This window comes from Papaver somniferum, chromosome 2 (genome assembly GCF_003573695.1).
Source record: "Papaver somniferum cultivar HN1 chromosome 2, ASM357369v1, whole genome shotgun sequence".
In the NCBI taxonomy this organism is placed as follows: domain Eukaryota; kingdom Viridiplantae; phylum Streptophyta; class Magnoliopsida; order Ranunculales; family Papaveraceae; genus Papaver; species Papaver somniferum.
Window position 1 is genome coordinate 60445218 of NC_039359.1, and position 15602 is coordinate 60460819.

At 36.1% G+C, this 15602-nt stretch overlaps 2 protein-coding genes and 1 non-coding gene across 5 annotated transcripts; 2 read left to right on the top strand and 1 right to left on the bottom strand.

Moving 5' to 3' along the window:
- Nucleotides 1–6821: 6821 nt before the first annotated feature.
- LOC113347796 (probable ADP,ATP carrier protein At5g56450) lies at nucleotides 6822–9998 on the top strand. Its single transcript, XM_026591474.1, has 2 exons — nucleotides 6822–7394; nucleotides 9031–9998. Exons 1-2 carry the CDS (start codon nucleotides 7071–7073, stop codon nucleotides 9661–9663), a joined length of 957 nt encoding a protein of 318 aa, XP_026447259.1. The 5' UTR covers nucleotides 6822–7070; the 3' UTR covers nucleotides 9664–9998.
- A 449-nt stretch (nucleotides 9999–10447) lies between these two features.
- Nucleotides 10448–13676, bottom strand: LOC113347797 (nucleosome assembly protein 1;2-like). Of its 3 annotated transcripts, none has more exons than XM_026591476.1 (12): nucleotides 13502–13675; nucleotides 13351–13394; nucleotides 13180–13263; nucleotides 12479–12571; nucleotides 12236–12323; nucleotides 12087–12151; nucleotides 11818–12002; nucleotides 11555–11732; nucleotides 11405–11448; nucleotides 11090–11300; nucleotides 10957–10971; nucleotides 10448–10858 (listed from the first exon to the last, which is right to left on the bottom strand). In XM_026591476.1, exons 1-12 carry the CDS (start codon nucleotides 13560–13562, stop codon nucleotides 10793–10795), a joined length of 1134 nt encoding a protein of 377 aa, XP_026447261.1. In that variant the 5' UTR covers nucleotides 13563–13675; the 3' UTR covers nucleotides 10448–10792. The 3 variants fall into 3 exon arrangements, with proteins under 3 accessions (XP_026447261.1, XP_026447260.1, XP_026447262.1); XM_026591475.1 differs by having other exon boundaries at nucleotides 13180–13275; nucleotides 13502–13674; XM_026591477.1 differs by lacking the exon at nucleotides 10957–10971 and having other exon boundaries at nucleotides 13180–13275; nucleotides 13502–13676.
- Nucleotides 13677–14561: 885 nt separating this feature from the next.
- TRNAM-CAU lies at nucleotides 14562–14650 on the top strand. The gene is given in 2 exon segments: nucleotides 14562–14599; nucleotides 14615–14650. It is a non-coding gene; the product is annotated as a tRNA-Met (tRNA).
- The last annotated feature ends 952 nt before the right edge of the window (nucleotides 14651–15602 follow it).

Genomic DNA, 15602 nt, shown 5'->3' on the forward strand with positions numbered 1-15602 from the left:
GAAGAACTTCAAAAGTGCAAAACCATTTGGGAATAGAAAGGATACACGAATGAAACTAGTAGAAATATGTGGTATGCTATTCATGCTTTGTTATACATAATTTTTTATGGTTAGGCTTGAGAATTTGGAATGTGGTTCACTATGTTGACCAACTACTTGTCACAAAATTAGCATAATTGTTCGCTCGAAACTATCCAAGTTGTGTTCTCGATCAAACAATGAGGGTGCTCAAAAGCTATTGCAAGAGATGAACCATTATGCTATTGGAAGCACCTCCGATCGTGCGAAGTTGTTAGGTAAGGTATTAAGTTCCGTATTATCTGGGAGTGTTTGCATTTTCTGTTTCTTCTGCTAACTTACTTTATCTTCTGATCTACCATCCGCCCACACACAACCAAATGACAGAAAAATTTGAACTTCAGGGTGTTGCACTGCAATGAAGATGTTTTTTTCGAGTTGAATAGATTTATTGTAAGGAACGGTAGAATTAACTTGAATGTTTGTGTTGTTGAATTAAAACAGATTGTGGTTGGAAGGAAATGAAAACTGAAACGGATCCTGAATCATCTTGGTAAACCAGCTACCAGGTGTTAAAGTTGAAGATCTGGCATATTTGGTTTTCGTTGCAGTTTGGGCTATTCAGGTTTGCAATGAAGCACTGCAGCATGTGGACGACATTTACCTGGAGTTACGGAAGAAGTATAGATAAAACTGTTGCCACTTGCCATTCAGGATGCAGACTGTAATTCATATGCAACTATCTCGTTTAGTGTCACATTGTAGATAAACGTTTGTTGTTTTCCAATTTTTGGGGGATTTCAGTGATTGCAGCATTACCTTATATGACTTGCGGTTGTCAGTGAGGAAGCTGATCATAAAGGTATTTCTTGCTAAATGTCATTATAATTGTTTTGTATCATTCTCATGTAGCTTTTCCATATTACTAATTGAATTATCTTTCACGTCCGTGCTTTTACTACCCATGGGCGCATCTCAACTTACATTACTGAGAGATGCTGGCATGAATTTGTATTTCTGACAGAGTAATGCTCTCTGCTGAATAAGCCAACAATTTCAGTCATGAGAGCTTCACAAGTCTGCAGTACAAGAAGCTATCAAGCTACCAATATGCTAACTTATTAATGGTACAGTACTGCTTCAACTGAAAGCTTAATATTGTGATTCCAAAAGACATGGACTATTAGTGGGTGTCCTTAATTGGAAGATGCTTGCTAAGGTGATAATATTATATAACATGTTATAATTATGGAAAATCTCTCCTTTTTCAGTTCTTATTGTAGTATGTTATTAGGTTTTGTTAAATACTCGAATGAGATTCATGGATTTTCCTTGATACTTCTTCTTGTACTTGCGCAGAAATCCAACTCTTTACCTTAAGCCAAACGAATGAAGCTTTCACTTGCGTACACAAAGCACAGGGCATACGTCTTTCTTCCTTCCATTCCATGAGCAGGAGGTGTGATTACTGAAACTCTAATGTCAATACATTCACTCCATCTCTGTTGTATTAGACCTTCAAATATTAAATAGTTTGAGATTATTTCCAAATGCATCATTCATTTCATGACTCAGGTTCACGACCTCATAGCCTTATCCTCGTACTAACGGTCCCTGGTATGGAAGAACTTAAAAGTTGATTGGAGCGGAGGTATCCATACTTTCCGTCTTTTCATTTGTGCAATAAAAGAGTTAATGTATTTCAGCTTAATTAAACAGTATGAGCAGGTAGTTCATGTATTTGTATTTCAGTTTTTTTTTTGTTTTTTTTGTTTGCCTTAGAGAAAGTTCATTTTCCCTTTCAAATATTTTGTAAGATTCCTTGATGTATTGTTAAGTTAATAGATATATCCAAATGACAGTTCTTGTTATGTCATGACTTTTGTGTTGTGTTTTTTAGTTTCATTAAAATTTTATGTTGAATGTGGGGGTTATTTGATTAAATTATCAGAGCAAAAAGAATCAGGACAACTGCAGGGAACTGGAACATTGCAGGATAATTGGGTTGGGGGCATTGGGTTTTTTTTTTGCTTGTTGCAAACGGCGTAAACATGTTGCTAAATCTGAATCAGAATAATTATTTCCAGTTCTAGTAAAAAATATCCCAGAATAGCTCTAAACTTAGCAACAAAGTAGCAACAGCTTATTTGTTGTTGCTAAATTTTGTTTCGCAATAGCTGGTTTCTGTTGCGACTTCCGTTGCTGACCGAAGTTAGCAACGGAGCTAGAGTTGTTGCGAAAAACTACGACAGGGTGTTTAGCAACAGCAATACTCTGTTGCAAGACCGGTCAACAACAGATCTCAGCTGTTGCTAAACTTTAAATTTGGTGTAGTGATCCATGACCAAAAATGATTCATGATGATAGCTTTTACCCATCCATTTGTCGTTTAATCAACGATTGCAAAATATCTGAAAGGAAAACATGGGTCAGTTCGTGATGCCATGCCGGATCGGTTAGACCGAGTTAAATTTTTAACTGTGTTAGAATAATATGTCCTTTACTAATTTTATAAGGGTGATTTGGTAAAAAGTCAGACAATGAAAGTTAATCTACGACCCTTACGCATCAAGTGCATCTTTCACGACCCTGACCTGGACCCTAATTAGACCATAATATATGACCATATTAAAAAATATCTCTAAAATAATTGTTTCAAAGAAAAATGAAAAACTTAGGGTGAATGAGTCCCTTATTAATGGGTGGATGTCCGCTACTAACAAGTTACGAATGTATTCATTACTGGCTTAATTTTATAAAGAGGTAATTTGCGTTACCTCCCCGGCGAAGATCATAATTTGAGTTACCTCCCCTACAGATATAAAATTAGTAAAACTTTCCCTCGTTACATTTTCCGTCCAGGTCCGGTTATGTGAGTCAGCACCTGTGTACAGGTGTCCAAAAAAGAATTTTTTTTGGTGAACTACCCAAAATATCCTCACCTTCTCCTATGCATCAACAGAATTTAGGGAAGAGCGGTTGGATTTTGGGTAGGGATTTCAACAGAAATTAGTTATGATGAGTAAAGCTTTCCTGGCAACGGTGGAAAGTGTTGATGTTGGTTATGGTGGTAGTACTGGTAGTGTTGGTTATTGTGGTGTAGATAGGTTCAAATGGGACTTTAGGATTTGTGCTGACTTCGGTTAGGAATTTAATTGGAGTTTCGATTGGTTTCAATTAGAGTTCAGTTAAGATATAATGGTACTAAATTTGATTTCTAAGTTCGTTACTCGATGAATTTTTCTAAGTTTAGTTGAGATATAATGTATGAAGCTCAAGTCATGAAAGAAAAGCTTGCTGACGTTGTTTAAATGGCCATGATTGATGAAGTATGGAGTTCTTGTTTATGTATGAATGATGGGGTTGTCTTAGAAATCACATTTGCAGGTTAAAGTGAACTCAGTAAAACAACAAAATCGGTGTCTTTGCTTTACCAGCTTCGGCGCATCTGATGTTCGACAAAAGGCCTAAACCACAGGAGATAGTGAATCTCGTCTGCAACGTCGCTCATTACCAGAATTCATATACACGTTCGTCGGTTCTGGTGGTGGAAAATCCGGCGAGACATATTGGGAAAGTCAAACATCCACGGGTAAAAAATGGTCCACCTGTACAAAGTTGTTGACTCAGATAACCAACTTTGGACGAAAAATGTACCGATGGGAGGTCTAACTAATTTTATCTCTGTCGGGGAGGTAATTCAAATTATGATCTTCACCAGGGAAAATAACACAAATTACCCCTATTATAAACTTAGCTTTTGGTGGCCAAACATACATAATGGGTTTGCTTCTATCGTCCATTACTTAGATGTTTCAGTTAAGTAAAACTGAAAGAAGGATATTTCGGTTTTAACAAGAAAAAATAGTTGTGTTATATATGAAATATCCAAGTTGGATATTAAAAAAGTATTTAAGCGAATCTTGAGTATTTAAACAGTTAGGGATTTAATTGGAGTATTATTTTACATTACCTAGAAAAAAAAAGATTTAAGTGGGTTATTCAACCAATTTTGTGCAGATATATCCATGGTCTTTTAATTTAATAGGAACAGGGTGTTTAAGGGGTAACCATATTCACTATCAGTCTATCACCATCTCGACCTGTTTGGTCCCTTAGTTAGCAAAACTTAATGAGGATCTTTGGTACTTTTATTCTCAGACTATCTCACATTTTGGTTGTCATTTTTGTGGATAAAACTAAACGGTAATAAATATGAAGTAAATATCAAGGAGTTACGTTCGTCTTACAAGCTCTACATTGCTATCGAAAAATGAGCTTATTCAGCGATGTATAAGACCAACATCTACTATTTTGGAAATGAATCGTCCATTGTCAACGCAGATTTTTAACTATTAAAATTAAGATTGGTTAATTGTGAAGTTTAGTATTTCCAAATAGACTCATTTTTTATAGGTATGTAGAGTTTATAAGAGAAATACATTTCAAAATATTAGTTTCAAATTTGATACCATTTAGTTTTTACTCACCAAAAATACATCCAAAAGCGAGAATAAAAGTATGAAAGGCACAGAAAGAGAAGAAAAAAAAGGCACCTTAAACATACCCAACTACACATTAATCTCTGATCTCCTCAGCCCGGCCCATTTACCCAAACCGGTATTGGTTACGAGCAGAGAACTTTTCTTTTGCGTTGACGATTCGAGCTTCGTACCAAACAACATTTCATTTCATTAACCCCGACAAAACTTAAACCAACAAAATAGAACTACAATTTCTTATCTAATACGGAAAATGTGTCATTTGTTCAAATACTTTTAAAACATGGTTCAAATGGACGAGTAAAAATTATTATGAGTGAAATGGACACCAAAAAAATAGCAAGGATGAGACTGGATTCATCCTGACTAAAACTTAAAAAATAGTAAGGATGAAACTGGATGCATCCTGATGTAAATTAAAAATAAGAAAAAATATTTAAAAATGGGTAGGACGAAACTGTTTACATTCTGGTAATTTTTACATTTTTGTTCATTTAAACAGTATCAAAATCTAAATGTTCTTTTCACCCAGAAATTATTGATTTTAGTCTTTTTGATCAATTTTGTGTATCTAATAAAAGCAAGCGCATATTGGTTTCATCTTTAGCTTTGGATTTATCCATACATTTGGAGCTCAGCTCGATTTCGTTTTCAACCCAAACAAAAATACATGAAAATAAATATTGGAATACATTTGTTGTCCTTTTCCAAATGCAACCACCATGTCGTCAGTATTGCGTTAGTTGTTTGTCAAGAGTATAAGCAAGCGTCTTCTTTTTTCCTTTTTCCTTTTTGAATATAAGCAAGCCATGTTAAACTTTTTTTTGTTTTTAGAAAAACTTAAGGCAAAAGCACCTTAAGGAACCATTACAACTTCATCAACACCATTACAGGGACCATTACAGAGATAGTGTATGCAACAGAAATTACAAGGATAGTATGAGCAACAACACTTACAGATCTGATGTAAGAAATTTGAGAAGATTTGACTAAGATGGACACTAACAACTCTAGAGACATAGCAAAGAGAATCACCCAATAATACAACTAATTGAATTCTTTCCTTATGAAGTTTAGATGATATTATTTTGAAAGAACTAATTTCTTCCAAATCAATTAACAATTTTGCCCAAAGTAAAATTGTTAGGATCCAAAAAAAAATCCATCCATCTCTCAGGGTTTTGGGTGTGCGGAGATGAACAACCACATATAGCACTCCTTTCCTGGTCACGAACAGGAGAGCAGGATCATACAATGATCCACTTTTTTGAAACATAGTAACTGAAAGGAACCCAATACAGGGGTATTGATTACTGATACGATCTTGCTACTTCGTCTCTTTGAATCAGATGTTATGTTGATTGATCTAAGAGTTGAGTATGTGATTATTGCTGCTGTTTCTGTGATTCTTCTTGTTGATTCTGTGATTGTTGTTGCTGCTGTAGTTGAAACTCTTGTGATCGCTGCTGCTACTTTTGAAACAAGTGATTTTGTTGTTGCTATTGATCTTGATTTAAGAGATGCTGGAGAAGTATTGAAAACAAAAATTTTCCTCCACAAAGAGAGAAAACCTATCAATCCTAATAACGAATCTACACAAACCAGAGAAGAAGTACTCTACACCGATCTAAAACTCAAAGGATGAAAACCCAACTAGATTTTTCAAAGAAATCAGTCAGATTTAAACCAAAAACTAATCTAAAAAGATGAAATCAAAGCAGTAAAAAATGAAAAGGCAAAGGAAGAAGATGGTGTGAGCTTCTCTTGCTCAGATCCGCTTCAATAGAGCAAGATCCGAGCAAGAGAAGACTCAAACGGCGCTAGGATTTCGTTGGGTTTTCAAAGAGGATTTTTTTTCCGGAGAAAGAAAGTTTCTTAGTCATATTAAACTTAAAAGGTTATTAGTTGTACAAATACGAACATTGCAAACTAAGACTCCCTAGACAACCATGGATAGTCCTGTCTAAATCATAAGGATATGATTGTTTTCTTCTCAAACCGTGGAGCAAGCTTTCAAATTACAAGTTCAAAGAATATTCACTAACCGCTAGGAGATGGTTAAGACGTTTGACGCTCACAGTAAATTGAAAATTTACATAGAGTAAATAAAAAAAAAGCTGAAATGTTATGTCAAACAGTAAAAAGAAAAGGCAAAGCTAATGGTCAAAGTCATTAATCTTTATCTTTATTAATATTAGGTTTCGTATGCAAAAATACATAGTGGTGTAGTGCTAATTATAGCATAAAATAAAGGACTAAACCACAAATAACCATTTTTTGCATATAGATATCCCAGAGTCCAGACGAACAATTTTCAAAGAACAAAAAAAATGGGAACATCAAAGATTCACAAATACTAAACAAAATGAAGATCCTGATCAAGTTTTTTGTCCAACCCTTGAATTTCTGTTATATCAGATAGACCCAGAGAAACCCTTTCACTCACCATTACCAAAAACCCCCAGAAATTTTGTTATTTAAAGGAGGATTTGATAACATTCACCATTATCAAGACATCAGATAAAAAGATTTGATTCTTTTGTAAAAGGAATGAAGGAAGAAAATGAAGAAGAGGAGAAACCCTTAAGAGAAACAAGAAAATGGTTAGGAAATTTCCAGAAAGATTTGATAGCAGGAGCAGTAATGGGTGGATTTGTTCATACAATAGTAGCACCAATAGAAAGGGCAAAACTATTATTACAAACACAGGAAAGCAATATAGCAATTGTTAACGGAAAGAACAAGAGATTTAAAGGAATGGTTGATTGTATTTTAAGAACTATTAGAGAAGAAGGTGTTATTTCTTTATGGAGAGGGAATGGTAGTAGTGTTATTAGGTATTATCCTTCTGTTGCTCTCAACTTTTCTCTCAAGGTATGATTTGATTCTCATTTTCCTTTACCTTAGATTATTACGATTTTGTGGTTATTCGGTATGCTTTGGTTTTGATTTTGATTGTTCATTTTGGTTGTTAGAGTGTGATTTGGTTTCATATGGGCAAGTTTAGATGTTTTACTAGGTTTGGGCTCATTGGGAAACTTAGGAATTTGTATGTCATTGTAGGTTTGGTGCAAATGTTACTTTATGTTAGCATTTTGGTTCAGGGACATTAGGGATAAAAGAGGGTTGAACATAAGAGTAGTATGTTGGGGAAAGGGGCCTTTCAGAATGTGGTTTTTCATCATGAAAGAGCGAGAAAATAGAGAATCAGACCTATTTCGGTGGTTATCTACCATGTAGTTTAAGATTTAGGATTCGGGTATTTGGTTTAGTTGTGTTTCATTTGGTTAGTATCTTGGGGATATTGTATCATGTAAGATGTACGAGCTGTTGGACTGGAATATCATGAGGCAGACACATTGTGGAAGTGTATGAAAGACAGATCTTATTGCAAACATTTCATCTAATTTACAAGAGAACTGAGGGAAAGAAGTTCTGTCACTGATTTGGGCATATGAAACTTTGGAAAGATTTAACGGTAGATTACATGTTTTGCAATTTCATTTAGATGAGTTTGTCATGGTGTTTGTAAGATTTAGTTTGAACAAGATTTATTATTAATGAATATAGTAATTGTGTTGTCAATCTGCTATAACTGTGGATGATATTTCGTAATATATCTGTGGCCTTTTATAAATGATTTGAAATTATCTACATTTTCATCAAGTTTCCTATATTGTGCAAGAATAGACCATTTTTGAAATGGACCTCCGATGTAGGAACATACGTATGTGTAGGTAGGAACAAAGTTAGTGTGGGTTTTTTACATGTCAAACATTGTGATTGCAGAAACTCAATGTAGACCAGTCCATATGTGCTATTCTATTTGTGTTTGGATATTAGATATTATATTCACAGAAACAAATCCTTACAATGTGGTAAATACAGTTTGATTGGACTGCTGCAAAAATTCTATGATCAAATATTTCTCAAGTTATAATGGGTCAAGGACTAGGTGGGTTTGTGGGTAAACTATATGTTGGATTGATTTGGTGCCTGCTTGGCCACATGAAGATGATAAGAGTTAGGACTATGTCTCTAACAAGACACTTAAAGGCTTGGAAGATTAAAAACAGTCGATGGGAAACTCTGTAGACCTGCAAAAGCACTAGTTGTGACTTTGGTTCTGTAAAATCGACAGATTTACATGTTCAATTTACTCCTTTTTCGTTGTGGTGAAATGTAACGACTACATTAAACTTAATAGTTTATTTATCCTTTCATGTTTAATATTTTTCTTCCACTTCTCAAACTAGTCTTCATTTTTATTTTATGCTGAGGAAGCCGATGAGCATACCTCATCTAGGGGTGCTGGCTGTTGGGCTTGATTTTCATACACGTAGTATAAAGGAAATTTTAGTAGTTAGTAATCTACCAGACATGAATGATGCTTTTGGATTTCCTACCAACTAATCTGCTACAAGTTTTCTTTTGGTAAGATAGCATGGAAGATGGTTGTTTTTGTGAGTTTCACTCCCATTATGTCATAGAAATCTGTTTTTATCTGCAGGATCTGTACAAAAACATTTTAAGGAGTGAAGGATCTCCATATAACCAGTTTATGGCTGGTGCCCCAGCGAATTTCATTGCTGGTGCTTCTGCTGGCTGTACAACACTGATTATCATCTACCCACTTGATATTGCTCATACGCGCCTTGCAGCAGACCTTGGGAGAAATGAAGCTCGCCAGTTCAAAGGAATCATCCACTTCTTATCCTCTATTCGTAAAAAAGATGGAATCAAGGGTATCTATAGAGGCCTACCTGCCTCTTTACATGGGATGATTGTCCATCGGGGTTTATATTTTGGGGGTTTTGATACAGTGAAAGAAAAGATGTCAGAAAAATCTGATCTCGAGTTGCAGTTATGGAAACGCTGGGTTGCTGCCCAAGCTGTAACAACCTCTGCAGGTCTATTGTCATACCCCTTAGACACTGTTCGAAGGCGAATGATGATGCAATCTGGTTTGGAGAAGCCAATGTACCAGAGTACACTAGATTGTTGGAAGACGATTTACAGGACTGAAGGGGTGCGTTCATATTATCGTGGTGCAGTTTCAAATATGTTTAGGAGTACTGGTGCTGCTGCAATTTTGGTTCTATACGATGAAGTTAAGAAGTTCATGAATTGGGGTGGTTTGTAGCAGAAACCTAACCCCTTCTCGACATAGATAATTTTTTTGGTCCCAGCAGAATCCGGAAGTGTCTCATACGCTAACGGGATTTTATAGCAGATTATTGTGGAATATGTACAATATGAGATTCAGTAGCCATGCTTTACTCTTCTTTTTTTGTATGGGGGGTTTTCCACGTGTTTTTAGCAAATAATGGAGTTAGCATTCTTGTTGAGAGGAAGTTGTTTCTTGTGAAGTTCACTTCTCTCTTAGTCATTTTGGTTTTCATTTCCATTATTGTTTGTCAGTACTCAGCAACAGACAGAAAGAATGCAAAAACAGATACAATTACTGAATTAGATTCACTTCAAGCCTACTCTTTTTCTTTGCAGTATTCTTTTCATATTAGCTTTGTTTTCAGTTTTTCTTTGTAAGACCCGCAAAGAGGATACGAACTCCAGTTTGATGACAGAAGTTATCAAACTAAGTGTATATTATCACTAACTTTACAAGCAAGGCTACATTTCACCAGGGGAACAGTTTTAGAAGTCCAAGCATCCATTTAATTTTCACATTGAAAATCTTACAGAAGCCAAAGATTTACCAAGTTGCATGCCAAGCCAAAGAATTTTTACTTGAATGCAAAATGCAAAATTGATCAGTGTCTCCAGACTCCAACAGTCGAAATAACACAGCCAGGAAACATATACTAGTAGATGATGGTAAGACTGTTCAAACTTCAAAGGGAGACTCCAGCAGAAATAACAAGGCCCGGAAACATATATACTACTAGATGATGGCAAGACTGTTCAAATACTATAAGAAGAACAATATAAGAATATACTACTATTTCAAATAGTTTGAAAGGGAAGTTCAAAACATTGGAATAACCACAGACCACCACAGGAAGGAAAACTAAAAAGGGCATAATATGTCAACAATTTTCCAGTTCACCCTCCCAACAAAACCCTAAATAAAAAATATAGCTGTCGACTAACACCAATGACAATAACCAAAGAAAGGATAAATCAAAACTGCTATCCCATTTCGCTTTCTCTTCCCCATTCCCCTTCATCTTTCTCACTCCACTCCAGAATTCAGGCCACTCTCCACACTACACTATAAACCCAGTTTTACTTGGCTGCTGCTAAACCAAACCTTACTGCTGCTTGCACTCTGGTGGTCTCTCCCCTTGCTGTCCTTCAGCAGCTGGAACTCTACTTTTCTGCAACTCAGAAAGTAGATAAGCTCAGATACAGTTACCACAACAGTGGAATAAATTGAATCGACATGAACTCAATAAATAGAGAGACGATTCTTTACCTTTCCGGATGTTGGCTGTGGGGATTTGAGTCAAGCGAGCAAATAAAGGGTACATATTAGAACGGCTTTGAGAAGAGCAGATATTGAGTAACATAAACACCAGAGTTCAGATCAAGAGGTTCAGAGATATTACCTTCTTCCTGTTCTTGCCTTCATCTTCATCATCTTCTTCATCGTCGTCATCCTCGTCCTCATCTTCCTCGTCATCATCCTCATCCTCATCTTCCTCATCATCTTCGTCATCGTCCTCATCATCCATATCCATATCAAATTCTTCACTCTGGACAGCTTCTCCAGTGAACCACGACACAGCATGTGGGATGATCTTGTCACGGATGGTGGAGCTGAAAAAAGAGAAGCACAAATTTCAAACATATTAAGCAACCACAACAATTTGGTTAAGGCTCCAAGAAGATCTGCAACTATAAAGTAAGGCATATCTACTTACCCAACATCATAGTCTTGCTCCATTTGATTCTGAAGGTCTTCAGCCTGTTTACAAGTGCAAGCAAATTTAGAAAAAAAAATATTTCTCAACAGTTCTCCAATGCCTACATATTTCTTAATTTTCTAGTGTTTCAACTCAAGTAAGACTTACTGTCTCTTCATCAAGTTCATCATCATCCTCAGGGACTTGAGGAGGGTTAAAGAAATTGAAGAAACTTTCACAGTCTTCGGTTTTTGTGATGGGCTTTGTGTTCTTTGACCCCTTCTTAGGCTTCTTCTTCAGCACTTTCTGGGTCAAACTCTTCCCAGGATACCAATCAATTTCAGTCCTGCATAGTCACAATCATAATGAGTAAGAAAGGATTAAACAACTACTGAGGTAACAGTAGTCGAAGGATGATGCCAGAAGCTTACCCAATTGCTTTTTCTAGAATTGGTTCATCATCATCAATCATGTGATAAGTTTTTGTCAGGACAGCATTCTTGAAATAGGGATTGGTATCAAAAAAGAATTCAAGCTTGAATCCCTTGGGCTCCTCAATCCTGCACCACTTGATATCTTTCAGATACTTGAGAGCACCTTCGTCACGTTCTGTGATCTACATTCCAGAAAGAGTAAATTAAACCAACAATTCTGGAATCTGATTGCAACAAGGAGAAAAGTGGCTAATCATATCATTTACCTCCTCCATCAAAACTTCATTTGTCTTCATAGCATTGAGCCAAAAATTGGGAACACCCTTCTCTACTGCAAGTACACAATCCAGTTAAGATAATTCAAGCACTGTTTTGAAATTGAAAAACTCAAACATAGATCAAGTATATATTATACCTTCTGCATCTTTATCGGCTTCTTTGTCAGCCTCAACCTCTTTTGTAACTCCGTCGACTTCAACGACACCATTTACAATATCAAATCTCTGCATTCAAGTCAAACATCACTTTGAGAGTCTGCTAACAGTAGGTAAATTTCAAATCAGAATCCAACTGAGGGTTCTCCTTTAGAGGCATCAGCAAAACACACTGAAGCAGATGCCCCTTCTGTGGTTAGGTGCTCATAGAATAGATATTGTACCTGACTGTAAAGAGGCTCATACATCTTCTGGTACTTGGCTTCAAGTATGGCTCTCTCTTCAAAAAACTTTGCTTCGATTTCATCATGCTTAGTCTGCAAAGGAGAAACAACAATGTCAAAAACCCATTATAGATGGAACCAAAAGACCCACAAGTCACTGAACACGAATGCACAGAAATAAGCATGAAGAACATAGTTAATGCTTATGAGACAAATTTGTGCCCCTACAGTGTAACTTAGCAAAGATGAAAATGATCAAGATATTCAGACATTACAAATCAATACAGAATACACATTTGATGTGATGTATTTTACAGAGACAACCTATACATGAAACAGTTTCCTAGTATCGTCAAAAGATGAAAATTAATTCATCATTTAAACCAGTAAAGGATGAAGATTCAAAGCAACAATTTAACCTACAACTTTAGAAATGAAAACCCTGCCGCCCGAGTATCACAGCGTGGTGTTAATTACAGACTTAGCCCATAAGCTGCTTACCAGTCTCATAAATTACACCAAAAACAAACAACCCTTGTAGGACGAAAATACCAATTCATTCTAATTAAACTTCTCCAAATCTAAACCCTACCATCACCCCAAACAAATTTAATCACAAAATAAAAAAAACCAAGCAAACAAAAAAACAATCATAAACCCTAAGAAAAATCTAAACTAGAGGGAAAAAATCAGCCACAAACCTGAATCTCTCTCAAAGCCTCAACACGCTTCCTAACATTTGGTGTAAGACTTTCAAGTACGTCAGAATGTTGTCCAGCCAAAGTCTGAAGCTTATTCTGCAAACAAAAATCAGCCAAAAATCCCCAACAAATCAACAAAAAAAATGATTTAAAATCCAAAAAAAAACTAACCTTTAAAGCATTAACAAGTCCAGCACGATCTTCCGCACTCAAAGCTACAAAAAAATCATCAGATTAAACGGTTACTGAAACTGAAAAATCCCAAAAAAAAAAACACAAAAAAATCAGAAAAAAAAGGAGGAGAAAGAGATTAGGGTTTTACCAGCGGCAGCACCAGGAAGATTAGCACCAAGATCTGCCATGTTAAACTGATCTTTAGACATGATGTTGGTAGTAAAGAGTATTAAAAAGGCCCAAACCCTAGAAAAACCAAAACCCTAAAACAAGGGATAGAATCGGGAGACGGAGTGAAGGTAAAGAAAGAAAGAGATTGGGGGAGGCGGGGGTTTATATGTTTTTTTTCCTTTGTGCTGTCAGTGTATGTGTATTTATACGCTAAAGAGTGTACGTATTTTTTATTTTTCTTTTTTCTTTAAATGTCTTTATGGGTCTTTACAACTAAGACCTAATGACACCAAGCCCTACACGCTACCACAAAAGATTGTACTTGGAAAAATGGTTAATGTGTTGTCTAATTTTGTTAAGTGAGTGAAGTAATATTATGATTATGGAGATCCTTAAACCAGCTCAACATTTGTTGGCTTAGATGCCAAAAATAGCATTGCTTGTCTAAAATTTGAGTTTTGGTTGTGGTGTGGGTGTAAATTGGGTCACGTTGGGCAGTCCGCAGTAGTTATGAATCTTGATTCCTAGTTTTTGGGATTTTAGATTTTGATTTTATTGGTCTAGATGGTATGATAAGAGCTTTGTGTTTCAGGAAGAACTAGCAACATGTTTGTTTGCATTTGACTCGCGAGTTGGACCCGAGTCAATTCATGACTTAACACGAGTCGGACATCAGACCGTTTGTTTTTATAATTTTTGTGTCGGATCTAACAAACTAGTTGATTTAGATCTAATTTCTGACTCGGACTCACGAGACTGTTTCACTGAGTTGAGTCAAAAAAAACAAACATATTTAATCAGATCTAGGTGAATCAGGTGATTTCACCCATAAATAAACTGAAAAATATTTTGAGCAGCATAATAGTGGAGATGTGTGAAGTCAATTCATTATTGCTCACGAAAAGAAAAGAAACCCATTTGCCATACTTCACCTGATGAATTTTGGGTGTAGGGCACCTTAGTCAAAATTGTTAACTGATGATGTCCTTCTCATAGGTAAATGGTTCTTAATTTAGAATTATCGGAATTTCACAACTGGGGCGGTGGCGCAGTTGGCTAGCGCGTAGGTCTCATAGCTATTTATTGAGTGATCCTGAGGTCGAGAGTTCGAGCCTCTCTCGCCCCAACTCTTTTTTTTTTTTGCTCGAATTCTTTTCCAGTCACTACATTTGACAAGTATTGTACTGCATCGAAAAGGCATGGACCGGAGGGCACACAAAAGAACCTCTTTTGGTTCCATAAAGTTGTGCTATACGACCCTCACTCACTGGCCTAGTCTCTGGCAGCCAAATCATTCATATAGTGTCCATCAAATAATATGGTGTGCTTGGCATCAAACTGAAAAATCCCAAGTCCAGCACGATCTTCACCACAACATCTAACATACCTTTTCAATCATTCTCGAGTATCGAAAGCTAATAATCAAGATTGAATACACTACTGAAACTTCTTTTTAGTACATTAATTTTACCATTTTTATTTTTATACATAATATCAAAGAGCAAAAAAAAATCACGGAAGGCATCTGCATGGTGCTAAGCCAATTTGAACCCCTCTTGGCTTAAGGCGTTAGCAGAAAAATTTGCTTCTTTGTATAAAAAGTATACTGCAAGCTAACTCCCATCCGGCCAAAACGGATCAAGGAACTCTACCTTTGCAAAACTCCGTCTAGAATTAGAAAAAAATGTGTAATAATATCTGACCGTATGTGTACGTATATTTCTCTTTGATCTGAAACACTGCACAAGATAAATAATAGAGTTGACGATTATGAGCTAACTCAGTAGTGACATGGGCACTTCCAAGTTTTCTCTCTCTCTTTCTCTTTCTTGTTTTCAAATTGCTAAACTCCGGAAACATCTTTTTTGACTGTTAATTTCCCGTTACTCTTAAATATCAGTCAGAAAACAATCGGAAATAGTCGGGAACTTGCCGGAGAACAGAAACCACCTTTGATTCCGTAATCAGTTCATCACCCATGTCACAAGATTGATCAGATAATCTTGTTATAACGTTTTGAAGACAACCGGAACCACGTCGGCTTAGTTAGATGTAACTAAAACAGAGAATACTTTCAC

Coding starts and splice junctions, on each gene's coding strand:
- LOC113347797 (XM_026591475.1), bottom strand. CDS start 13,562: ATGTCTAAAGATCAGTTTAACATGGCAGATCTTGGTGCTAATCTTCCT. Junction 12,324..12,478: donor ATGAGCCTCTTTACAGTCAG/GTACAATATCTA, acceptor ACTTGAATGCAG/AGATTTGATATTGTAAATGG. Junction 11,733..11,817: donor ATTCTAGAAAAAGCAATTGG/GTAAGCTTCTGG, acceptor GTGACTATGCAG/GACTGAAATTGATTGGTATC.
- LOC113347796 (XM_026591474.1), top strand. CDS start 7,071: ATGAAGGAAGAAAATGAAGAAGAGGAGAAACCCTTAAGAGAAACAAGA. Junction 7,395..9,030: donor CTCTCAACTTTTCTCTCAAG/GTATGATTTGAT, acceptor TTTTATCTGCAG/GATCTGTACAAAAACATTTT.